At 46.5% G+C, this 25,500-nt stretch overlaps 1 protein-coding gene across 1 annotated transcript; it reads right to left on the minus strand.

Moving 5' to 3' along the window:
- Nucleotides 1-569: 569 nt before the first annotated feature.
- On the minus strand, nucleotides 570-23,751 carry LOC137144575 (uncharacterized). The gene is made up of 12 exons (XM_067534976.1): nucleotides 23,699-23,751; nucleotides 23,225-23,270; nucleotides 22,256-22,351; nucleotides 21,076-21,173; nucleotides 16,721-16,872; nucleotides 15,552-15,644; nucleotides 14,158-14,292; nucleotides 12,587-12,747; nucleotides 10,349-10,464; nucleotides 6,892-6,981; nucleotides 3,822-3,942; nucleotides 570-1,364 (listed from the first exon to the last, which is right to left on the minus strand). The coding sequence occupies exons 1-12, from the start codon at nucleotides 23,749-23,751 to the stop codon at nucleotides 1,113-1,115; spliced, it is 1,413 nt and encodes a 470-aa protein (XP_067391077.1). The 3' UTR covers nucleotides 570-1,112.
- Between the last annotated feature and the right edge of the window lie 1,749 nt (nucleotides 23,752-25,500).

Here is a 25,500-nt window from a genome sequence, read left to right on the forward strand (position 1 = left end):
AGCCATTTCTAGGGCTAAAATAACACAAGCTCTGGTATTGCAGTTCCTGGCTGGTGGAAACAGCGGGAGGAAACCAGCTCTCCTGCCGTATCACCCCAACAAATAGCACCCTCTGGATAAAAAGAGACTCTTGGAATTTGTATTTGATTCTCACATGGTATCAGAATTCCTGTCCAACCCAAAGGCACAGCCTCCGTGATGGAGCGCAACCCCTCCAACAGACACAGGAGCGCTGACTGCATGTTGGGTTAGAGGGCTGGCAAACTGACAAGAAAGACACTCTCCTGCTCCCTGCACTGCTCGTGACAAACAACATGTTGGGTCACGGGCAGTAGAGTGGGGGGGATGGCGGGGGGCGTCATGAAGGTGACAATCTAGTCTTATCGGTGTTATCAACATCACATCAAAATTAAAGGCACAGACTTTGCAGAAGGAAGAGGAGGAATGAAAGCTTGTTAGAGACACTGTGTCGAGGTTGTAGAATTTTATTTGACAGGTAGCTCGCACTGGGCATTAGCAAATTATATACAGTCTCAGCTGTACTTTGTGTCCAGCGTCTTAGAACTATCCAGCTACACTTGTTTTGCCTGTATGGGTGGTCACCTCCCTTTGTCTGCACATGGCTTTAAGAGTAGTTTGAGGAAGGGTATCTTCACATACAACAGGGTTCAAATCCCCATCCTCTCCCTTCCAGACCCAACCTCACTCTGCCATCACTGTTGAATCTCGGGGTCCCTGTGCCACTGTCAATCCACAGTGCTTTCCACAGTTTAGGATTTCTAATCGCTCATTACAAGACCCTTTGCAAGGGGCTGGAGCAGGGGTCCCCAGAGAGCAAACACAGTTCTTTGCCTAGCATAGTCAGTACTGGGTCATCCTCAGCTTGACTATACAGGGGCAGACTGCATGGTCTGCCACAGGTCCAGCATGCAATGGTGGTCCTTTGGCTTGGGCTTAAGACAGGTAGCAGCAATGAAGAGGGCCACATTCTGCTTCTGTGATGCCTGTTAGCTCAGGCTGCCCACCTGGAAAAGTTGGGATTTAAGATGTCCAGGAGCATCCAAAGCATGACTCTTGTCTCGTTGCCTGTTAAGGTGACTTTGGTCTCCTGCCTAAACCTTTTGTGCTAATGGCCTCTTTGACTGTATGGTGACTTCTACTAATCTGAAGGCCTGAAGCAGTACAGCAAGCTGTAAACAAACACCTTTCAGGATGTCGATGACAGGGTAAGTCAGGTTCCGGACACTGCAAAGAACGTTCAACAGGAACAGCAACAGAGGCTGCAGGATGCTGTTAAACATGGCAACCAAGAAGGGCTTAAGAATATGATCTCCTACCGTTGTCATCAGGCCCACCACCAAGACCTGGAGAGAGAAGATGAATTTTGGTTACCTGCTTGTTTTTGCTGAAGATATTCCCCAAGCAGCAGCGTGTATTGGATCCAGACGTGTGTAGTGGAACTGCTGAGTTTATAAAGAACCTGTGCAGGGCAGTCCACTAACAAGGACCCTGTTAACAGACCAACCACTGGGATGGATGGTACCTGGGATCCAAGCTCAGGATGGAAGGGAGAGGGAGTTTTCCATGCTGAGAAGGTGGAGAGCAGCCAGAAGAGGCCAAGGGATTGGGGGGTAGAGAGAGAACAGTAGAGAAATCTTCATTTCTCCCCACCACAGAAAATGGCAGCCACTATGTAACAGAGACCAGAAAAATCCAAAATCATAGAAAAGCTGAAACTTCCACAAGTATTATAGAGCAGCAGTAACTAGCTTCCCATTACAGGCCTGGTTTTCAACCCCTCCATCCAAATTCCCCCCAAAAGGAGCTGATCTTCCTAAACTTTACATGACACATCTCATCCCATGGTAGAATCTGACTGAATTCTTTGTACCTTGAAGTCTTTAAATCATTATTTGAGGACTTCAATAACCTAGTTTTCAGTTAGGGGTCTATTATGGAAGTGGATGAGGTCCTGTCGTCTGCGTTGTGCAGAGGGTCAGACTAAATCATAATGGTCCCTTCTGACCTTATAGTCTATGAAGTACTGGGAGGAAATCAGGTGTTTTATTCTGAGTGTTGTAAACATTTCTCCATCGACTGAGAAATTTCCAAACCTTTTCCTAACTTAGCTTTGGCTCATCTGTCTCCAAAATGGCTGAGCCTTCAACTTCCAGAGCCACTTAGCAGGCAGAGAGGCAAAAATCAGCTTTTGATATTTTGGGGAAGTGACGGATTTATAGCAGGGATTTGGTTCAGAATTTCTTAATGTTTGCGTTTTGAATGTTTGCAATATTCTTTATAATCCATATTTCTCTATCTATACAACCTGGTGGATCAAGATACTAGTCGTCCTTTAACTACTTTTCTGGAAAGCAGGGAGAGCATCCACGCAGGACGTGTTCGCTTTTCTTAGACAGGACAGTTCTTTAACTGAGTCAATTTTTTTGGTTCCCAAAACCAACCATACAGATGAAACTAGCTGAATGTTGGATGTTCCTGAGCCCTCCAATTCACAGAGAACACCCTTCTCTCAAAGGGAAGAGGATTTCCAGAAGCGTCTTGAACTTTGAGACCATTCCTGAGACAATGCAGCAAAGGCCACTTGCCTCAAAAGCCAGAAGCTCTACATGGGTTATCTTCTTTCCTACGTAGGAAAGTAAGTTGTGCTCCCTGAAGGCCAAAGTATCTCCACCAGACCCCATTTACCCAGCCCCCCTCCACTGGGAGTTGTTGACTTCATTATTTAGGCTAGGACTTGGGTTACAAAGGAACCAGCACATATAAAAGGAGAAAGTGTGATACATACACCCCTCCTAGAAGATCTATTGTAAGAGGACCTGCTCAAGGAAACCCTCTCCCCACTGAGATAGCAGAGGGGCCACCAACCCCTCTGCTTCATTCCCACAGAATCCAGCCCCCTCCCTCGCACCCAACCAGCGCAGAAGAGTGCATTTTGATTAGAGTTTAGTGGTTACTTAAAAGAAGCCACATTGATAAAGCAAAGAGTCAGGACTTTCATTTTTGAGGACTTTTCCATTTCTCCTCATCCACCCACAAACCGACAGTCACCTACTGGAGCATCAGCTCAAGTGTGCTAAGAAGGTTCTAGAGAACGAACTGCTTCCTTCAGAGGATTGAAGTTGTGCTCAGCTGTACGAATGCTTTCCCACATTATGCCTGGGGGGACTATGGTTTTACATGGAGTTGGGATATTAGCATGAGCAATAGGCCTGACACGAGACCAAAAAAGATGAGATCATGAGAAAGAAGAGCTGGTTTATTAAACTTGTAATGACCCTTTGAAATTCCAGAGTTGTCTTATTTAAGGTTTGGGCTAAAGTAATAGAAATAAAACAGTTATTTGGGTACCAGGTGCAGTAAATAACTGGATCTATAAGAAATTCCTTCAGCTGGCCTTAGTTAAGGTCTGATAATTGGCAGTGACATCACTTGTTTGTTGAAGTGTAGAGAAAAGTAAACTCAAAGAGTTCATTGCAAATATCTGCCTGACCTGATCAATATGAACTTTAGCACTCCTGCATTTAGCCCATTTCTAAATATCTTCATCAAATGCTTACAAGTGTTTTGTTACTGTTTGGATGCAGTAAATTGCTTATTATTTAGGCATGTTTAAAGCAATTGTATAAACGCCTTTTGACCTCTGGATTTAACAAAGGACTTAAATCAGCGTCGTGGCAATACCCTGCATTGATGATTATAATTCCAACACCACCATTACAATCTGATCCACCTAGAGTACTACCAGAGATGCCTTTTGGAGAGCAGGGAGGCCGGTGGAGCTCTGGGAAGGGCCTACTCACCTGGAACACCGATTTGCCGAGAAAACGAACCAGCTCAATAAGGAAAATGAGGACCACGTTAACCAAGATCTTCAGCAGGCCGAAGAATTCCCTCAGGTTTTGCTGAATCACCTTCTCGGAGCTGCCAAACAGAGAGGAAACAAAGGTTCTTACGCTGGCAGCAATAAAGAACAAGTGACTCTTTGGGGAAATGAAACTTGCTAGCTCCGCCCTGGCGTTAAGTCATCACAGAATTATTATAAGAGTACAATTATCCCCAAACCCCACCTGGCCACACAATGGGGCCAACCCATTTCAAACTTGGGTTTCTAGCTCCATATTTAGGCACTTAAATAAGTGGCCTGATTTTCAAAGTCGCTGGACACTCACCAGCCAATGAACCTCGTGGGTACTTGGCACCTCTGTAAAATCAGGTTGCTTATTTAGGTGTCTAACTTTAGGTATCTGTGACAGACTCGCAGCTCTCACCGCTGGACTGGCACCTCCTTCTGGTGATCTGGGGAATAGCTCAAGCAGACGCCCACGTCCACAGGTGTGCTTCGTCACACTTCCTCGAGGCTCACCGGTAATTCTTTCCGCCACCGTCAGGACCCACCACATCCTCTTTCTGATCCGGCACTCTGGCCAAGCCATAATCCGTGTCTCTCCCCCTCCACTTCCAGGGGAATCTGCAGTCATGGTTCTGCCACTTACTTCAGTGGCCGCGGCAGTCTACCACAACTCCAACGGCGTCTGGGGGAGGGACCCGGGCCCGCTCACTACTTTGGGTCCTGGTTATGTGCAGCCAGCTTTCACCGCCTCTCCCCAACTCCTCGATAGACTTATTTGGGCACCTCCCCGCAGCCCCAGTATCTCTTCCCCCCTTTTATCAGGGCATCTGCTCTGCTGAGCTCCCGCAGTCATCCACTGCTCTGTCCCAGGTGCTGACTTCCTTCCGTCTGCAGGGCAACCAGCCTTCTCTCCCCAAGCTTCTGGGATTGACTGCCCCTTCATTCCACTTGGCAGCTCCCTTTTATACTAGGTTCCTAGGCCCTGCTTGGCTATCCTGCAGCTCCTTCCCATTGGCTGCTTCTCCAAGGGCCTTCTTAACCCCTTCCTGGCCAGTGAGGGGCAGATGCCCCGCCATGGTATTCAAGAGTCAAAGTTGTGGTCAGGAGCTTTAAGGACCCCTCACTCCCAGTCCCACCATATCTTTGATTAAGCAGCAGCAATAAATAGTTTGCTGCTCTCACCAATGCTTTCCACCCAAGGATCTGAAAATGCTTTGCAAACATTAGACACCTCTCACAGGGTCCCTGAACATTGGATAACACATCACCTACCTCTCTGCAAAATTGGGCATGGAGAGCACAAGGGCCCCAAACAAGTCAACAGCAGAAGCTGGACCAGAACCTGGAGTCCTGATTCCTGGTCCCCTCCTGACACACTGCCCTTTACATGCCCAAAAACCCAGTCTCACAGCCAGCCAGCCACCCTCCAGCTGAAATCAACTGGATTATTTTAGCCTTTCAATATTACTCTTTATTAGCTGGCTGGAGGGGTTGCTCATGAATAATGCAAGATGCTTTTCCCTCTGGGCTGAGCACACTTTCTCCCTAGCATAGTGCCCTGCTAATCCAAGGAGTGAGAAGCCAGAACTTAGCCTCTCACATGGCAATGTGGAGTGCTACCAATTGGTACCATCAGGGTGGATGAATGATTCTAGTAGTGACAGGGAAAATCCATAATCTTAACTAGCTCTAAACATTGAGAACTGCTCACTTCTTAAACAGCACTGCATATTGAGTTCACTCATGGACATTCTTCATGTATTAAAGCACTTGCATAAGGGATTGTTATTGACAGTAGTGGTAAAAATCTCTCAGCTACATTGCAAAATTCTTTCACATTCTGTTCAACAATTGTCCTCTGAAATCAATGGCCAGAGCAGGATTGCTGACTCCACCATGCCCCAGTTTTACTGAGAAAGGGATTCATCCTAGCTAGCTCAAAATTGTTAGTTCCTTTCTGAGCTCTTTACATCACAAAAAGGAAAAAGAAGAGGCCTTGGAGGCTGGATCACTCAGGGTAATGGGCTATGGAGACTTTCATCTCCTAGGCACTAGTGAACCAGTGACCCAAAGTTGCTACCCTCTGCTGGGAGCTCAATGGCTGCTGAATGTGACACGGTGGTCTAAATCGGGGTCCCCGTCACAAGAGACACTCAGGAAATGAACTGGCCTCATGTCAGGTAATCTCAGGGAGAGGCTGGATACAGATGTCTGTACGAGAGCTAGGTATCATTAGAGTTACTGTGCTCAGAGTCCTAGCAGTGATCTTTCATAGAATCATAGAAACCCAGGCTGGAAGGGACCTTGGGAAGTTCTCCAAGTCCAGCCTACTGTGCCGAGGCAGGACCCAGTAACCCTAGATCATCTCTGACAGGTGTCTGTCCAACCTGTTCTTAAAAACCTCCAATGATAGGAACTCCACAACCTCCCTAGGAAGCGGATCCAGATCTAACTCCCCTTGTATTTCCTAGCAACTAACCTAAATCTGCTTGCTGCAGGCTAAGCCCATTACTTCATGTCCTGCCTTCAGTGGACTCGGAGAACAACTGAACAGCCGTTAGCATAGGTGAAGACTGTTCTCATATCCCCACTCAGTCACCTTGTCTCAAGACTAATCATGCCGTGTCTTTTTAACCTTTCCTCACAAGTCAGGTTTCCTAAACTTTGATCATTTTTGTTGCTCTCCCCTGGATTCTCTCCCACTTGTTCACAGCCTTCCTAACGTGCGGCACTCCGAACTGGACACAGGACTGCAGCTGAGGCCTCGCTGTGCCGAGTAGAGCAAGGCAATTACCTCCTGTGTCTTACATGCATTACCCTACGTTTCCAGGGTGGGTTTGAGGTCAGCGGGAAAGGGCTGGAGAGGAAGACACCCTTGCGATGCTACTGCCTTCCCTGTGCCAAAGTGCAATTTTCATGGCCACTAGTCAGCGTTACATTCATTTGACATGAGAAAATAAATAAATAATTCACAACAGCTGCAGGCAGGGACTTCCCACAGGACAGTGGATGCTGGTTACCTTTCTGCCAGCTTCATCATGTAGGCGTTCTCATGCTCTCTCTTCGGCTGGTAATAATGTCTGTTTCCATAGTCAAAGCAGTACAAGTGGCTGAAAGAGCCCAAAGTGACACAGTGAATGCACACAGTGTGCAGCTGGCTTTCATGTGAACTGTATGAGGACTTGTCACACTCTGCTAGCTGTCAGGATGGGTATCCCATAGGCTCCAAAGCCACCATTCTCAACAAACAACTTCACACACTGACTCTGGATGGACTGGTGGGAAAGTCCATTTATTTGACATAATATAAGCGATATGTGGGCACCACAAAGATGTCCACAGACAATGCTATTAACGGAGGGGAGTGCACCCACTAAAGGCAAAACAAGGAAATGGTCTAGCAAGGCTGTGTGCACAGAATAGGGTTTGTGTCCAAAAGCTTTTCCTGAATAGCTTTAACGAATATCGACTTAAAGGGTGATTATCTGAAAAGTGAATGAAATAAAACATTCCACGTGTATTGTTCCTCGGTGACTCATCAAATGTATTCAGTTTGCAAGTAAAGATGTCTCTCCCCCCTCCATCCTCCCAAAATGACCAGCTGTGCAAAGTCCCCCTGATATCAGAGACAAGCTGGGCTCTTTCCATCTCATGAATCTAAACCACAACCAACCAATTCTGCAGGCCAAATTATGTTTTCACTGACATCTGTGCAACATCACTGACTGCTTGTACAGTTGGAACCATCTGGAACTTAGCAAACAATTCTGTTGCTGACACCCGAGAAGGAAAATATTTCAGCTTACTCTTCCCTAGCACATTGGCACTGCAGATCTAGTAAAAATAAAAAGCATCACAAACATGTACAGACAGAACTCTGAATACACAAGAGGAGCAGCTTTGTTGTGAAATAAGTTACCACTTTTACAGTCAATTTCAGAGTCAAATGACACTTTTTAATCACCTTTAATTGCACTGGTAAATATATAATTTGGTAATACGGCTTTAAACAAAAAATACAAACTGAAGGAATTATTGCCAATTGGATGAGACATGGAAGGGTTGGAGGTTAAAACTTTGGCCACCCCTTTTCCAGACACTGCTGTGGTCACCTCTGAGGTGGACTGTAGTAGCTGTTTAACACAGCACAGCAACAGTTTAGAGCAGGAAATGAAAAACAAAACAAAAAAACTTTCCAGTTCAACTGCCAGTGAAGTTTGATGGCTGGTCTACACTACAGAGTTAGGTCAGCTTAACCATATCGCTCAGGGCTCTGGAAAAGATCATGTCCTGTGCGACATAATTAAGCTGACATAAGCCCTCCTGTAGACACTGCTAGGTTGGTGGAAGAATTCTTTCATCGACCTAGTTATCGCCTCTCGGAGAGGTGGATCTACTTCACGGACAGAAGAACTCCTTCCGTCACTGTAGCGAGCGTAGGAAGTGTCTATGCTACAGTGCTGGAGCTGGACTGCTGTTGCGTTTCTAGTATAGACATACCCTTAGGTAGGAAAAATATGAGACCCCCAAGGCTGGAACACCAGGATTCATAGCCCTGTTACAGAAGTGCTATACAACTTTGGAAACCAGCTGGGACAGCTTGGGAATCTGTCTATGTGCACTTCTGAATTCCAGTTGGATTTTACATTTATACCCTTATGGTTGTTGTTTGCTGCATTCTACCTCTTCTGTTAAAAGGAGGGGGACTGGGCATCTGCCACGAATGGGACGCACTTTAAAGACCGTTAACTGTTGAATAACCTTACCCTAGCAGGACAGCGGAGACTCCCTGGAAAGACTACTGATTTGCTAGTGACTTATCTGATCCACCCCTCTGAAAAAAAGGGGTGCGTGGAGATGAATGCATCACAGCTGGGACACCCAGTCTCACATTGGGACTCATGACAAAAACTGTGCTTGTAAGCCAGAGAGCTTCCGTGGGTGCTTGAGCAGAGAGACCAGAAGCAGAATACTGGGCAGCAGGAGAAGGGGATTCCCTGGAAGGCACTAAGACCCAAAGGACGCTCAGGAATGCTGAGGAAACTGAGGCAGAGTCTTGCATGCAAGTGTTTGTTGTTTCTTACAGATCTGGGTATCTCCTGTGATTTCTTTAAAGGCTGGTCTACACTACACAGTTAGGTTGACATAAGGCAGCGTACGTTGACGTAATTATGTCAGTGTCGACACTACAGCCTTCCTCCTGCCCATGTAAGTGCCCTGCTACACTGACATCATAACTCCACCTCCACCAGAGGTGTAAGGGTTATGTCAGTGCAATTAGGGCAACACAATGACTGTGTAGACACTGCATTACTTACATCAGCTGTTGGCTGTCTTCTCAATTTTACAAGAGCCATGAAACAGACAAAAAAGTGAGCAGCTAGAGCCCAGCTGTCCCCTGCTCCTCTGGAAAGCTGGGTGGCTGGATCCCCCCCACTCCCCACTCCCAGCTGGGAAGGTTGGCTGTCTTGTCAATTTCACAGCTCTGGGTGCAGAACAGGCAAGTGAGAAGACTGGGGTGGCTTCCTCCCGCTCCCAGCGGGGAACGGGGAGCGGAGGGGGGCAGCCTTCCGGGAACTCAGGAGCCAGTGGCGCAACCTGACCGGGCTCTCAGCTCTCCACACTGCCTCTGATGTCCACACTGCCCCTCCTGGTGGGTGGAAGCACTCCTGGTGAGGACGTGCACCACCAACCCAAGGAGGCCACCGCAGTAATTACTACGGTGGCTGTAAGTCGACCTAATATAGGTCAATTTATGTTTCTAGTGTAGACATGCCCTAATAAAGTGTGAGCATTTAGCAACTCCTTTGCAGAGTCTGCATGTTACTTGCTTAGACTGTCACATAGCTCCCGGAAAGGGAAACCACACACCAGAGGGTCCACTCTGGAAGTAAGTAGCTGCTACTGGGGCATTGGGGGAGAACAGCCCTAGTTTTAGGGCCCTTGGGGACCCACTGCCAAAAGGGGTGTCAGACAAGGGGCTGCACCTGGAGTGCATGCCTAGAGGTCCAAAGCCAGAGAGACGGTACCTACACTCCACCCAGCCCAGAGCACATGGGACCCACAGTTTGGGTCCAGCACAGCAGCCTGATGAGTGTCCAGGAAGGGAAGCTCATTTAGGGGTGTATCACCACATATGGTCAGGACTTACATTTGCATCATCTGAAAGATGGTGCCTCCAGCAACACAGTGCTTCTCTCCCCCTGACAGGGAACAGGCCTGGTCTCTCCACCCCCTTTGATTCACTGACCCAGTCCACCTGAATGAGCTCGGGGGATATACTACGTATGCCAAGGGATGTTGCTGCGGTCTCCAAAATTCATCCCATCCTGAGAAGAACTTCCTGCTAGAGGCCTAACTCCCAGTATTCAGAAATCAAAAATGCCCTGAGAAGAGGGGAATGGGAGACCACATGGAAGTGAAGCAATGGGCTAGGCCTTTTCTAGGAGCAAGAAGAGAAACAAGCATTTCACTTACTGGTCATCTTTATAATTAACAGCTGTTACAGTCCCCATTTGAACTCCTTCCTCCGTGGGACAATCAAGCTTTGTATACACCGGCTCCGTAGTGAACCCATAGTTAATCCATCCTAGCTGTCAAAGAGAAGATGCGGGAGTGTATATATAAAATATATCAAACTATTTCACTCTATCCAAAATCCAAGGACTGTCTCTAACACAATTTCTGGAAGAGAAATGTTATTTTCATTGCTATGCTTTTGGATGGCTTTTTTTTCTGATAAGCTCATTAGTTTGTTCTTCTTGAATAACGTGCTCGTGCTGTACGTGGTTCTTTGTAGATTTAGACAAAACAGACCTGAAGTCTCCCCTATCAAGGGCAGTGTAAACACAAGGAAGCTACACCGCATGGCCCCTGCTAACATGATGCCAGCCTATGCCACTTAGTTCCTCTTTCCATGAACACAGCTTTTTTCTACTCTGTTCTCTTTTAAAGCAACTGCCCAAAATGTTTGATGAACTTTATTACAAAGGCAGGCCCAAGCCACAAAGTTCCCTTGAAGCACGGGCGTGTGCGCAAAGGTCAGGGGTGAGGCATAAAAGTTTGGATCTAATGTATTGCTTCATCTCTGGTTTGTAAGGGACTTGGTAAAGTACAAACACAGCCAAGTTATGATTTAGCTCTGCAGAATGGCGTGGAGCCAGAGCATGGGACCCACAGACTGCATTGGGGCAGAACTCTGAATATGCTTAGATGTGACTTTTAGGAGTAGAGGGCAAAAGCTTTTGAACATAGACCAATCACTTATCTTGCAGCTCACTAATCACCATCACAGGTTGGCCAGGACCTCTCGGTAAAGTCGTCTCAGCCGAGAGCGTGCCACAGAGAGACAAAGCACTGGTGTTTTAGAGGCCAAGTCACTTCAAGTGAGCTTGGAGAGAACCGTGCTGATATCTTGTGACACACACAGCTTTTGGAGAGGAGGTTTTAGGTACAGCAGAGAACCAGACAAGGTTTCAGTCCAACCTCAGACACAAGTAGAAGGTAATCAAGTGGTTAAATCTCTTCCTAAATTCTCTTCCTTATTAACTAAGCAGACATTTCCGGAAGCCAAAACTTCTTCAAAATCCCCTTCAGAGATGAAAGCCAAACCTCTAACCTCCACTCTGTTAGCACAACAGAGGTCATGGGTTGAGAGCAACATCCTGGTTTGGGCTGGATCAAGGGCAGAAAGTGTTTGCAGCACAAATGACACAAGGATGAGCAGACCCTCTCTCGACGCTCCCACGTTTTCTTACGGGGAGGCACTTTCGTATCAGGGTTAGAGCTGAACCTCAGTGGGGACAGGGCAATTCAAGGCATCCCAAGGTGGATCACACTCAGAAAAAGGTGGATCACACTCAGAAAAAGGTGGATCACACTCAGAAAAGTTGACCCTGATCTGAGCCTTTGGGCATTACCATGAAACACATAATAAATAACAACACTATGAAACAACAATCAGTACTTCCCTCTTCTCTAAATCTCTCACAGTCAGGCATAAAGAACTCAATTGATTTACCTTAACATGCCCAACTCTGCTTTCTATCACACTTGTCACTCAGGCAGTGGAGTGCTTCCATTACAGGGATGGAAACACAAGAGCAGAGCAGATACAGCTGATCAAAGGCTAAATAAAAAACAAAAGGTTCCTAGACAATGCCTCCAGACAGCTTGCAAAGGCCCCGAAGAAGCTGGGCAGGATGCAGAAGTGATCTCAGGTTGAAGTTCGGAGTCTCCAGAGGCTTTTTTGATGAGTGAAGTGTTCGCCAAGTGGGCTGCAACACTGCTCGGAGCCTCGGAGATACTTTGCTGTGGTAACAGCAGCGGGCCACCAGTGCTTGTGGCACCACTGTGAGAACCACGGAGCTCTACAGAACACCGCTTTCCACACTCCAAGGAGGGCTACTGATGCGTTTTAAGGTACCATTTCCGAATCAATTACACTAGCACTGGCCAACTATCTAGATCACTACAGCTCATTCGAGCACTACATCAGGGATGCGTGTCTGTAGCCAGGCTGCCCTGGCCAGACAGCAAGCAGCTGCAGACTGTGTGCGCGGTAGAGGCTAGACACAGTGGGCATAGGGAGGTGGCCTCAGACACACACAGATCAGAACAGGACTCTCAGCGTCCTACGCTGTACTGAATTGGGAACTGCTACTGGCAGATACAAAAGGCTTGGGCAGCCTCCATGCAAGGAGAAGAGTCCGTTACCTCTTTCAGTTCCTCTTCACGCTGCACCGTACAGCCCTCAGCCCATTTCCTTCCTGCTCCTCCCAGGGGAGGGGGAGAGTTCCTCTTCTCAAGCCCAACGCTGTTCTTGTTCCCTCTGCCATCTGGGAAACAGGGCAGCTGGGTTTGGTTTGCAGCGGATTCTAGATAAATATTCCAGCAAAGGAAAGGGAGAGGAGCGCGAGAGTCAGATGCTGCTGCCGACAAGGGGATGGGCTTTGCAGGGGTTTTTCCCATTTTTTTTTGGACCAAAAAAAATGCAGAAGTCAGTAGCTTCCCCCTAAGCAACACCTGGCAGAGTCAGGAATCAGATTTCACAGCAGCTGGGAGCTTAGCCAGCCTCCCATTCCAGGGAAACCAGCATCACAAAGATGGCCACCACACATTTCCTTTGGTGTTCTCCCTATCTATCACATTCTGCCTGCAGATACAGATTGCCTGAAATCATGTTCCGATTAGCTGGTAGCATCGTACTTGTGTTACACTGCGCACCTGCTGCATACAGCGCATGGTATCGCACGCTAAATCACACCCACCCGGCCCTTCAGCTGCACAAACAGGCCTCTCTCACCAGAGACAACGCAGCTCTCCTTCAGCTGCTGGTGGTAGGTTTCTTCCTGTTCCCCTTTTGCTCTTGTCATTTCACCCAAGCCTCCAGCTTCTCCAGCTCCTTTGCTCTTCCTGCCTTTTTCCACACTGCATCTTACGCGTGAGCTCCCCACCCCAGTACCCGAGCCAATGAGTATTTATTCAAATCCCTCCTCAGCATTCACTTCTCCTAGCAAGACCAACCTAAGCAAAACATGTCACTCACCTTGCGTAAAAAGTTCCACAGGGGTAGCTGTGTTAGTCTGTATACGCAAAAACAACGAGAGTCCTGTAGCTTATGCCCGCAGAAATTTGTTAGTCTTTAAGGTGCTACAAGACTCTTGTTCTGTGCCACAGAGAAGAGACAGAACTAGGCGGAGATCAATACAAAGGGGACTCTTCATAGAGGCAGCTGGACACAGTCAGACTCTGTGGCTCTCCCTGACTCTCTAGCTTCCATAGACTCAGAGACTTTAGAGTGACTGTTTGTGCTGCCAAATGTCGCCATACACCTCCCTAAATCCTGGCCTGGACCGTGCAATCATGGAAAGACCGGCTGACTACGCTAGTGGTATCAGAAAATCCTCCAGTCACCTAAGGCCTCTCATGGCTGAACAGTTTTGTCTGCAAGCAACCTGAGGTAGAGAATGCATCCTCCTGCATGGAGCACGCTGCAGGCACTTAAATTATCTTTTGAACATGTCTGTTTTACACGCTGTCTTCCAACTCAGAGCAACAATTGTTTGCATTCAGGTACTGCCTCCACTTTACAGATCGGGCAAATGAGGCAGAGAGGTGAAGTGACCTGCCCTAGCTCTCACAGGAAGTCAGCAGCTGAGTCATGAAAAGAACCAAGGAGACCTGGCTCCCAGCCCCCCACACAGACAAATTACGAATGGATACAGTCAGCAGCAACGCACAGCCTTCTCCCGCTCAGTGACTGTGCCTGACCTGTGCCAGGTTACCTTCAGTTTGTGTGCTCTTGGCAAGAGGCTGCAGCCACCTCTGACTTTTAATCTCAGACTGAGCCTTTGAGTCGTCACATTCCTGTCTTTTTTCCGTTGGTGCTACAGCCAGCTTAGCCAAGGGTGGTGGATCTCCTGATGGAAAGGAAAGAGTGGTCTCTCTTTTGGTGAAAGAGGCAATAAAGAGACATTCAGGGCACAGATAGAAGACTGGGAATGGTATCAGACTGTAAACCAATGACTAGTAAGTAGCGACCTAACAGCAAAAGATAATTGGTTCACTCCTTGTTCGAATGCCAGGTACCACCCTAAGCCATTCCCCTCCCTCTCTAGGAGTAATTCAGCTTTCAGATATGTTTAGAATTGTGTTTCCATCCCCACCCCTGGGGTGTTGCCTGGGCAAGTTGTACACATCTAGTTCTCATAGCTTTTCCTCACATATCAAACTCTCCAGCTCAGTCGTCAATTTCTCTGTACGCTGAATTGCCCCTAACTGATCTGTGCATCTTTCTGGGACTGAGGTGCCTCACAGGGGAAGAGATAGTAGGACAGCTGTACTTTTCTCCAGTGCGCTCTGGCACAGGGCACTGACAACATGCATAAATTAAGCCACCCACCTTCCCCCACCCACACATCTCTTCTGTGCCAATTCGTTCATTGATGCAGCTCCTTTTCCACTCATCTCACCCTGAAAAAGTCCCCTGCCCACCCACACACACACGCCGTGGTTGATTTGGTTCTCTATTTCAAATTTGGCTTCTGCTGTCTGATGCAACTGGCTGGTAGCCGTGCAAGAAGCCGAGGAAAGGGTCACCACACAGTCATTTGGAAAATGAGAAGCAGTTAACAAACTAAGTGGCCAGATCACTTTATCTGACATTCTGCACCAATCTCAACTTCTACATGAGTTTTAAACTGAGGCAGAATGGTCATTGCTAGCTTGTCTCTGTCCATGGAAAATTCCTGAGTCCACTGGATTTTCAGACAGTGCGGAAGTGCTCTTTCCTACATGGCCTTGTTTATTGCTTACAAATGCTAGGTATCTTTCAGAGCAGGATAGCCACTTGCAGAACAACATGCTTACTTAGCGCTAAATGCACTCCTCTTGCTCCAGGAATGGTTTCTAATGACAGAAGTAGAGCAACTGGAGTTTCGAGATCTAGTTAATCTCCAATTTTAACACATTTCTGCAACAGGATCCAGCAACCAGAGAGATCCTATACAGAAATGCAGAGCAGGAATATTTTTACGCAGAATATGGTAAAGAATGCAAAACAGAATTCCAGTTCTTGAAGAAGGATTTCAGGTAGAATCATCTCTTAGATCGTATAGGGCCTGGGTGGGTATCTGTGGTTGTCTTGTTTTCTTGGTGGTTTTGTTTAGTTCTTATTTACCTTGAGCATGTGCTGTTGAGCTGGGCTGGTAAACAAAGGCTCTCTGGTTCTTCACAGAATATTGATGAGATTTAGCATCTTTGTGGTCTTGATCTAAGATAAATTAAGGAAAACAAATACAAGAAATAAACCATCTAATGATCCAAACCGCAGCCACTCAGATGTCACAGAGGTGGCTGCAGTAAAGAATCCTGAATAGGACAGAATCACTTTTTTCAAAATCAAGATGTTATCGCAGTCCTGGGCTCCCCACGCACGCAGCTCTTCTGATGCCCTTCAGTCCCGGCCCACAGCCCTTCCAATGCATCCCACTACTCCTAGGCAGTAACATCCTCTACTATTCTACTGCTGGGATTCTGCTCCAACCAATCAAACCTGCCAGTCAGGATGAAGTGTGCTAATCTTGCGATGGTTTGGGGAGGTACAAGAATACGCACTAGGCTGAGACTAGCACAGCCATATAACGGTGTGTTGAGGTAGTGGGGTTTTATATCTGTAAGCACCAATTATTCAAATGTGCTCTGTGCCAGCCCATCGGATTGGTGAGGAGCAGATAAAATCCATCGATATAAGATTTGTATTTTCTTAAAGAAAATATAAAAATATGAGATCCTTTAACAAAGGCTACAAATGGTGGGGTTTGGGGGAAGGGAGACGGAGACAGCGGAGCCCTACAGGTCAAGGTTGACAGGACTACCATACTTTGCTCAGCTGCACCCTCTGTGGGCAAGCAAGGTGCAGGACTGGTGGCCGCACAGGGTATGTCTATACTGGCGCTGGAGGTGTAATTACCTGCACCAGCTTTGGTGGACTAGCATGCTAAAAGTAGTACAGCCGCAGCAGCGTGAAGGGCTAGCTGCCTGACTACATACACAGGGTTTCAGATGGGATCACACTCGAGGCAAGTAGCTCTAGCTCCAGTGTAGATGTGCCTTAAGAGTCCCAGCCAGTACTTCGGCTTCCCCAGAAAAGACACTGGACTGGGAAGACAACTCCAAGTGACTACAGAACATGAGATCTGTTCTCCCAGATACAGCCCAACAATTCTACATCTGGCAAAAGACAAACCTGCTCTCACATCTGTCAGATAAAGTGATCTGTTACAGTCCCAAACAGAACCTGAAAGGCACCCTACAACCTGATCTTCAGGATAGTTCCAGGGACATTACTTTTCAAAGTTTCCTTAAAGTCTTCAAACGGAGGGTTCTTCTGGTCCTCTCTCCTGTTTGCCACATTTTTTCTTGGTGCCTGAAGATGGATCCCCTCCTCAGCAGAGGTTCTGGACACTTGCGAGTGGGTGAAAGCAATATTCCTCCATGAGCTGTAGAGATTAAAGGTCTAATTAAGAAAATAAACAGCCACATACACACAACTAAAGTTTTCCTCTCCTGGGGTTAAAAGTCAAGCCTAAATTATTTGTGATGAACCTGTGATCTAGTTATTGTCTTCTGCACAGATTAAGAAGATATTTGAACTAGAGGAGGAAAGAAAAATCAGCTGTCTGGATTTTGTGGCCATGTAAAAAATTCTAAGACTGTGGGCCACATACTGGTAATTTGGAATACTAACATCTGATGTTCCTTCAAATAGAAGCTCTCTGTATTTTGGCATTGATGCTTTCATCAGATCCATACACAAAGGAACTCTCGTGTACAGCAGGGATACTGATTGAATGCTAGTTTGCCATGCAAGATTTCATATACCTTATGGTGAAGTCCTTGCACTGTCTCCAGCTGATCCCCACTCAGCCCCTAGATAAATGCTGAGTTTACGGCTCAGTTCCCACAGCTCCCCAGATAAGAGCTGCTATGATAACTGGGCCTACAAATTTACCCAAATTGTGAGTTCAACTGTAAAAAGTGAGTGAACGTTTATAAAGTGGGTAACAAAATGGAGGAACTAGAACTACTGGTGCAGGAAGTGAAACCAGATATTATTATAGGGATAACAGAAACCTGGTAGAATAGTAGTCATGACTGGAGTACAGGTAGTGAAGGGTATGTGCTGTTCAGGAAAGACAGACAAAGGTAAAAGTGGAGTAACAGCATTGTATATTAATGATGAGGGAGACTAAGGAAATTAGAAGTGATGGAATGGATAAGACAGATTCTATTTGGATCAAAATCATGTTGGGAAATAAAGAGGTTCCCTTGGGATAGTGCTTGGGGTATGTTACAGACCGTCCAGGATCTGATATGGATATGGATAGAGACCTCGTTAATATTTTAAATGAAACAAATACAATGGGAATTGTGTGATTATGGGAGACTAACTTCCCAGATACAGATTGGAGGGCAAGTGCTACTATAGTAAAGCCCAGATGTAGTATGTGACAGATGTCTTCACCAAACAGTTGTTGAACCAACAAGAGGTGATGCCATTTTAGATTTGGTATTTGTGAGAAGTGAGGATCACACAAAGAACTGGTTGTAGGGGATAACCTTGGTTCGCATGATCATGAGCTAATTCAGTGTAAACTAAATGGAAGGATAAACAAAAACAGATCTGCAGGTAGGGTCCTTGATTTAAAAAGGGTTACAGAGCAAGCTGGATGAGCAAGCATCTCAGACGGGTGATTAAGAGAGAGCGGAAAGCCAACAAGGAATGGAAGATGGGAGGGATCAGCAAGGAAAGCAACATCTTGGAGGTCAGAAAGTGTAGGGATAAAGTGAGAACTTCCAAAAGCCAAGCAGAGTTGGAACTAGCAAAGAGCTTTAAAACCAATAGTAAAAGGTGCTATAGCCATATAAATAAAAAAGAAAACAAGGAAAGAAGAAGTGGGACCATTAAAGACTGAGGCTGGAGTGGAGATTAAAGATAATCTTGGCATGGCCCAACACCTAAACAAATACTTTGCCTCAGTTTTTAATAAGGGTAATGAGGAACATTTTATTACTGACCTTGGCACAAAAAGTGGGAGGGGGCTAATAAAATTTGCAGATGACACAAAGTTGAGAGATATTGCCAATACAGAGGAGGACCGGAATATCATAAAAGAAGATCCAGATGACCTGGAAAACTGGAGTAACAGAAATGGGATGAAATTTAACAGTGCAAAGTGCAAGGTCATGTACTTGGGGACTAACAACAGGAATTTTTTCTATAAACTGGGGATTTATCAGTTGGTAGTAACAGAGGAGAAGAAAGACCCGTGTGATGCAGCTGTGAAAAAGGCTAATGTGGTCCTAGGATGCATCACGCAAGGTATTTCCAGTAGAGACAGAGAAGTGTTAGAACCATTGTACAAGGCGCTGGTGAGACCTCATCTGGAATACTGTGTGCGATTGTGGTCTCCCATGTTTGAGAAAGATGAATTCAAACTGGAACAGGTGCAGAGAAGAGCTACTAGGATGAGCCAAGGAATGGGAAACCTGCCTTCTGAGAGGAGACTCAAAGCTTGGCTTGTTTAGCCTGACCAAAAGAAGACTGAAGGGAGATACGATTGCTCTCTATAAATAGGTTAGACTGAGGGATAAACACCAGGGAGGGAGAGGAGTTATTTAGGTTAAGCACCAATGTGGACACAAGAACAAATGGATATAAACTGGCCATCAGGAAGTTTGCATTTGAAATTAGACAAAGGTTTCTAACCATCAGAGGAGTGAAGTTCTGGAACAGCCTTCCAAGGGGAGCAGTGGGGGTAAAAAACCTAGCTGGCTTCATGAATGAGCTTGATAAGTGTATGGAGGGGATGGTAAGATGAAACTGCCTACAATGGCATGTAGCTGATCTGTGACTGCTAGCAGTAAATATCTCCAACAGCCAGTGATGGGACACTAGATGGGGAGGGCTCTGAGTTACTACAGAGAATTCTTTCCCAGGTGTCTGGCTCGTAGGTCTTGCCCACATGCTCAGGGTCTAACTGATTGCCATATTTGGGGTGGAGAAGGAATTTTCCACTGGGTCAGACTGACAGAGACTCTGTGGGGTTTTCACCTTCCTCTGCAACATGGGGCACGGACCACTTGCTGGTTTGAACTAGCGTGAATGGGGAATTCTCTGTAACTTCAAGTCTTTAAATTATGATTTGAGAACTTCAGTAGCCCATCTGGAGGTTATGGGCCTATTACAGGAGTGGGTGGGTGAGGTTCTGTGGCCTGTGATGTGCAGGAGGTCAGACTAGATGATCATGATGGTCCATTCTGGCCTTAAAAACTGTGAGGTCAGGCCAGAGACAGGGGGCCAGATGACATCACCATTTCTACTGGCTAAATCCCAAATACCACCTTGGAGGTGAGATTTTGTCACAAACACCCTTTGTGTGCTCTTCTCCTTCCCATCCTTCCCTCTCCTTTTTCCTCCCATCTCATAAGAGTCTGGCTTAGCGGGCCCAGACCGTATATTTTGCAACTCTGCTGTAAGCCTGTGAGCAGAAAAAGACAGCTAGATGCAATGCCCTAAACAGCCTGAAGCTGGGACAAGTCTGCCAAGTCTCTGAGGCACGTCTACACAGCAACTAAACACCTGCGGCTGGCCCATGCCAACTGATTTGGGCTTGCAGGGCTCCAGCTGCGGGGTTATTTCACTGCTGTGTAGACATCTCAGCTTGGGCTGCGGCACAGACTCTAGGACCGTGAGGTGGGAGGGTCCTAGAGCTCAGGCTCCAACCCGAGTCCAGAAGTCAACACAGCAGTGAAACAGCCCTGCCCTGCAAGTCAGCTGGCACGGGCCAGCAGCGAGTTCTCTGCTGTGTAGACATATCCTGAGTGGCTGATCAGATAGCGTGCTGAGCCCGTGTTTCTCCAGCAGTCAGCCTTAAAGTGAGAGTCAATACCAGAGCCAGAAACCACATTTTCTCTCTTTGCTGTTCTTTCCTCTCCCCCTTTTGTATTTATTCCTCTTATATTGTCTTGTCTTCCAGGAAACAACATCAACTTGAACAGCAGCAGCAGCAGCTCCAGCCCATCTCAACTAACTTGTTCTTTTTCCCCAAAAGGACAGTTTTTACCATCTACACCATTGTCAAACAAGGGTCTTTTCCTTCTACAAACCATCTCCAGTTAAGGGTACAAGAGATGTTGTTAAAACAAAAACCTCATTTAATACTTTACCTGTTTTCCCTTCTTCTCTGTATCTCTTATAAAGGGCTTAAGGATGTTCAATGATGTGTTTGCAGGGTACTAAGCAGGCTGAGGTCTCTATACACCAAACCCCAAACTCTGTTTAAAACTGTTTAATATTGGCCAGTGCGTGGGTCATGCTAACACCTTTAACTCTTTGGGCTCATATAATCCATCTACTAGAATACAACAGAGCAGAGTCCTCATGTTGCTCTAACGCCCCAATGGATATTTCAGGAGCTGCACTGCTCTAGAGTGAGTGTGTCCAACTCTCCTGGGCCAGAGGGATGGGACACAGTCATGGCAACATGTCTTGATGGTAAGAGCAAATATAGTAGATCAAGAGGGAAACCTACCCATGCAGGGAAAGAGAAAACTTATGGACCACAGTAGCACAACCACCTCTCCAAAGGGCAGAAGAAAATCTGCCAGTCTAGGGCTGTGCTGGATCGGGATGGACCTACCCATCCTGCTGTGGAACTCCTGCTCCATTCCCTTGATGGTTTTGCCTCTTCTTACGTCCCTCTTCTTCCTGACTGCACAAGGACTCGGTAGCACCCGCCTTGGGAAAGGTGAAGGACATTAATGGTCTCATATTGGTAACAAAAGTGTTTGCATCACAAGGTGAAGACACTGATTATAAAACAGGTGTGCTCTCCTTCCCTTGAGTTACACTACAGCACCCAAGGAACTGGCTAGGGTTACAGATAGGGAAAGAACATTCATCTTGGGCCATATGAGTTTACTGCATTTAGACAAAGTTCCACGTCATGCAGTTTACATTCCCCTGCTCCCTCACCTGAGGGCCGACTTCAGGCACCTGGAGCGCCTGCAGAGGCCCCAAACCCTCCTAAATGTCACCCATCTCCTGGGACCAATGAAGGATTGATCTCTAGTGCACATTTTCTAGGGTTTGGTATCCTGTGCAGTTCAAGGGCCACAAGCAATGGGGCTTCCATCACATCTGTGATAAGACTAGAATCCACAAGCTAATCCATATCACTGCTCCCAAAGTCCTTTCTGTAGGAAAAACTGGCCCAGTAGCCTTAGGTGACTGTGGACCTTGGACTCCTGGATTCTGCTTCTAGCTCACGGTAATGCTTGAGAAAGTAACCCCTGCGTTAGTTCCCCCGTCTGTAAAATGGGGAGGATAGTCCTCACCTGTCTCACTGGTATGTTGAGAGGGTTAGTGTCAGTGAAGTGTTCTGAAAAGCTTGAATTTGCCATGGCCAAAATATCTCCCCAGATCTTCCTTTCCAAACCCTCTCCATTCCCTGCAGTCTGTGTAAGAACAGTGGCACCATCACTATCCTCCCTTTCTTTCAGGCCCATAACCTGGGAGTTTCCTTTCATTCCTCTCTCGCCTTTCCCCATGTACTTGCGTCATTGTCCAAATCTTGCCATTTCTTCCTCCACAGTCTCTACACCTACAGCTCATGTCTATGCCTTTATTTCCAGTATCAACCTCTAAAACCTCCTCTTTGGCCTCCTCGCCACGTACTTCACCTTCTCCAGTCCATAAAACGCTCATTGTGTGATCCCCGTGCTTCTTTAGTCACTGAAGTAACCCCTATGTTTAGGATTCCAAATAATGACTTCATCATTGATCCCAATCAAAGTCAGGCTCTGCAACTAAAATCTTACCAGGAGTGCCGGCACGGCTAGCCCTCCATATGGCTCCTCCTCACAACTGGAGGAAGAACGAGAACTGTCCCAAGGGCTGCTTAGTGCATCGAGGTCCTGAAATACAGAAGGATGCACCGAAGTCAGAGCCCACTCCAGTTTCAGGGGTTACATTTTGATTTCCTAATCTCTCCCTGGAGTTTCAAGAGGACATGGTGTTTCTCTTTAGCTGCTGCCCTAAACTGCAGCACAACGCAGCTGCCATACAACAGGCAGTGCTGTGGCGTTCCAACAAAGGCACTGCATTTAAACGCGTGGAAGTCATGAAGCAATTGCTATTCTGATGGTCCATTAAACGCTTTGAAATCCTCCTGGTGACAACTGCCATATCGGATATCAAAGACATAAGACCACAGTGAAGGCTGAGCAATAAGATATTAACCCTGCAGTGTTCAGGAAGCTTTTAAATCATTCAAAGCATGCTCTGTAATGGTGGCAGTACATTCTATATTTCATGCGCTCACCAGAACTGGTCTTTAGCTACCATAAGCTAGTGAATTCTCTTAAATATAAGTTATAAATGAAAGTAAAAGATGTAGAGTTGAAATGTGAAAACCTGACTGATGTGAATATAAGCCTGGGTTGTTTTAAGCTTTCAAGTCTGGATAACCTAGCTCTGGATTGGTAACTGCACTTCATCTTTGCCCTATACGTGATGAAAGATGTTGTCGTTACCTATAATGTGGAAGAGAAATTACCACGGTAATTAATGAAAACTGGATGGAACGTTGGTAGTTGGAGTCAGAAAAGCAGCTATATTTAAAAGGTCCCTTCCTACTCCACCAAGATTCCCTTGTGTATCTCTGAGTCACACGGTACCTGCTCCCTTTGCTAACACAAATGGCTCTCCAAACTACCACTATGCTGCTAAGGCAGAGAGAGGTGGATTCTGATCTGCCTCGGGCATCCCACACAAAGTTGCCAGCCTACCTGGGAAGGCCCATCACCGCGGAACCTGTTGCAGAAATCTTCATCACTAGTGAGGTCAGAGGCACATGGACGTGTCTAGATTTTCAGATCCCAGGGGGAGTCTGCAGTGCTGACAGAAAAACGATCATTGGTCAATTTACAATCAAAGCAAATAAGATCTGGAGTCGCTGACTGAACTGTAACGTAACACTTGATTCTGCCTGGTACTAAGCTGTTTCAATAAGACTGGAGAGTGCCCAGCACCTTGCAGGATCAGGCCCTCAAATTATCAATGTCTCTAATGTGATGTGAGCCAGTCAGAGGCAACATCCCAGTCTTCTGAAGGGAAGAGCCATAATGTAAAGTAGTTTGCAGTCCACTGCAGTCTGCCAATTACTGCATTTGCACAGCCCCCTCTTTATTATAAACTGAATTAACAGCAGCAGGAGGAGGAGAATTATAGATGTAAAAGTGCTTTTGGGTGCCTCAAGTTACCAGAAGACAAGGTGTGAAGTGGCAAGAACTTGCCAACTCCTGCTGACATTCATGCCACGCAGAGAATGCAACAAAGTCTGATGTTTGCTTGCCTGGAGTTGGCAGTTTATTAGAAAATTTTCACTCAACAGTAGCCTATTATTCTCGTCTAAGAATTCAGCAGGATGCCCGCAGGTCAGTATATAGGGAGCAATCCGATATTTAGATATCAGATTAATCATCCTGTAAGTATGTAAGAAAAGGGAGAAATCTAATGCCATTTGTGATACACTTTCCTTCTCACTTTTACTGGAAAGAGTGACAAGTTTGAGGGAGAAGAGCAACAAAGTCAATCGAAGGCCAGAGGATAGAATTCACAAGGAAAGATCCATAAGCATCTGAAGGATGTCACTACCAAGGACAGAGAGGGACCATTTAAGAAGGTGCCCGAGAGGGCATAACTAGGGGATGCAATTAAGAAAAGGAAAACAGCTTGAACAGCAGGAGAAAATGCATGAAAGCAAAATCTTTAGGCTGTGGAAGAGTCTCCAGAGGGGCAATGGTAGAAATCCCACCACCTGGGGTTGTTACAGTTATACTGGGCAAACACTAAAAAAAATGTGCCACGGGAAACAATGCCGCATTGGCTGGAAGAGGAGCTGCATGCTCTAATGGCGTTCTCCAGCTCCAATTTCAATGAGTAGCTTTGAAAAGGGCAGCAGTGGCACAACTTGTATGGAGCACAGGCACTGCCACTGAGGAAACAGCCGCTCCAAAGAGATCCCTTAAACGTGCCTTGTTTAGTGCAAACAATGCTCTTTCAGCCCATGCCCCCCTTCTTGTTCCAAACCTCTCCCCAGCCCCTAAACTCTCTCATCTCTCCTTTCCCTCACCTCCTCCTTCCAAACCCACCTGATGCTATCTTCTTATCTTCTCCTCTTCCAGTCCTCCAATCAAATGGATGCTATTGACCTCAATGAAAGAGAGGTGGAAGCTTGCATTGAGGCAGGCGTCGCAGGATGTGTAACCCATTCTCTAGATAGAACCTTAGCTTCATGCTTCACCTTTGCTGATGTCAGTATTTATAGAGAGACACAGTAACACGAGGGTTGTTCGGGACCGAGATACGATTAGCTCTGAAAGGGTAAAGTGCACTTGAATGGCACCATTCAGAACACCAAGTCTAAAGGACCAGCTAACCTGTGGTTTTCTATTCTCCACCTATTCTGGCAGTTTGCTTCCACATTTCAAGTCTGAAGAGATCTATGAAGCTGGAAAATGCTATGAGCTCCCCTCCCACCCAGGGGTTTAGCTCCCAGTCCGCTGTCTAGTCTAGATGGAGGATTCTCATTGAGGCTCAGAGTTCTCCCCACCCTGCATTCATGAAGCAATATTTACTGAAAACACTGAAGCTCGGAATCCATAAATTTGCCATGAGATAGTCAACCAAGAACACGGCCAACAAACTATCATGGCACCAGCCAAATCTCATTCCCCAGTCGCTGCTCAATAACCTGCTCATGGTGCAGCAGGAAGCCAGAGGACAACCTAGGACACAACACAAAATATTACAGAGCTCTTCGCAAAGGACATTCGATTTTGTTTTTACACAGCAAATCACTGATGCAGACAGGAATCATTACAAAATACTCCACTGCCACTGGTACTAATTAGTTCCTTTCTAGGTAGGCTCTGCAGAGAAGGAGGTCATAGACAGAATGGACCACAGAAAGTGAAGTCCCATAACATCTTAAAAGACTGATCCTTCAGATTGGGACTGACTCACATTGGCAGGGGGAAATTTCATTGCTATAGCCTGGCGA

The sequence above is a fragment of the Emydura macquarii genome, unplaced genomic scaffold, assembly GCF_026122565.2.
Source record: "Emydura macquarii macquarii isolate MOO-44397 ecotype Brisbane River unplaced genomic scaffold, CSIRO-AGI_Emac_v2 contig_3470, whole genome shotgun sequence".
In the NCBI taxonomy this organism is placed as follows: Eukaryota; Metazoa; Chordata; order Testudines; family Chelidae; genus Emydura; species Emydura macquarii.

What these genes read in the sequence shown, in the direction of transcription:
- LOC137144575 (XM_067534976.1), bottom strand. Translation starts at nt 23,751, where the DNA reads ATGAATGTCAGCAGGAGTTGGCAAGTTCTTGCCACTTCACACCTTGTC. An exon ending in CTCAACAGCACATGCTCAAG is followed by an intron (nt 14,293 to 15,551) that starts GTAAATAAGAAC and finishes CCTTTCCATCAG; the next exon opens with GAGATCCACCACCCTTGGCT. An exon ending in GTTAATTATAAAGATGACCA is followed by an intron (nt 6,982 to 10,348) that starts GTAAGTGAAATG and finishes GGGCTCTTTCAG; the next exon opens with CCACTTGTACTGCTTTGACT.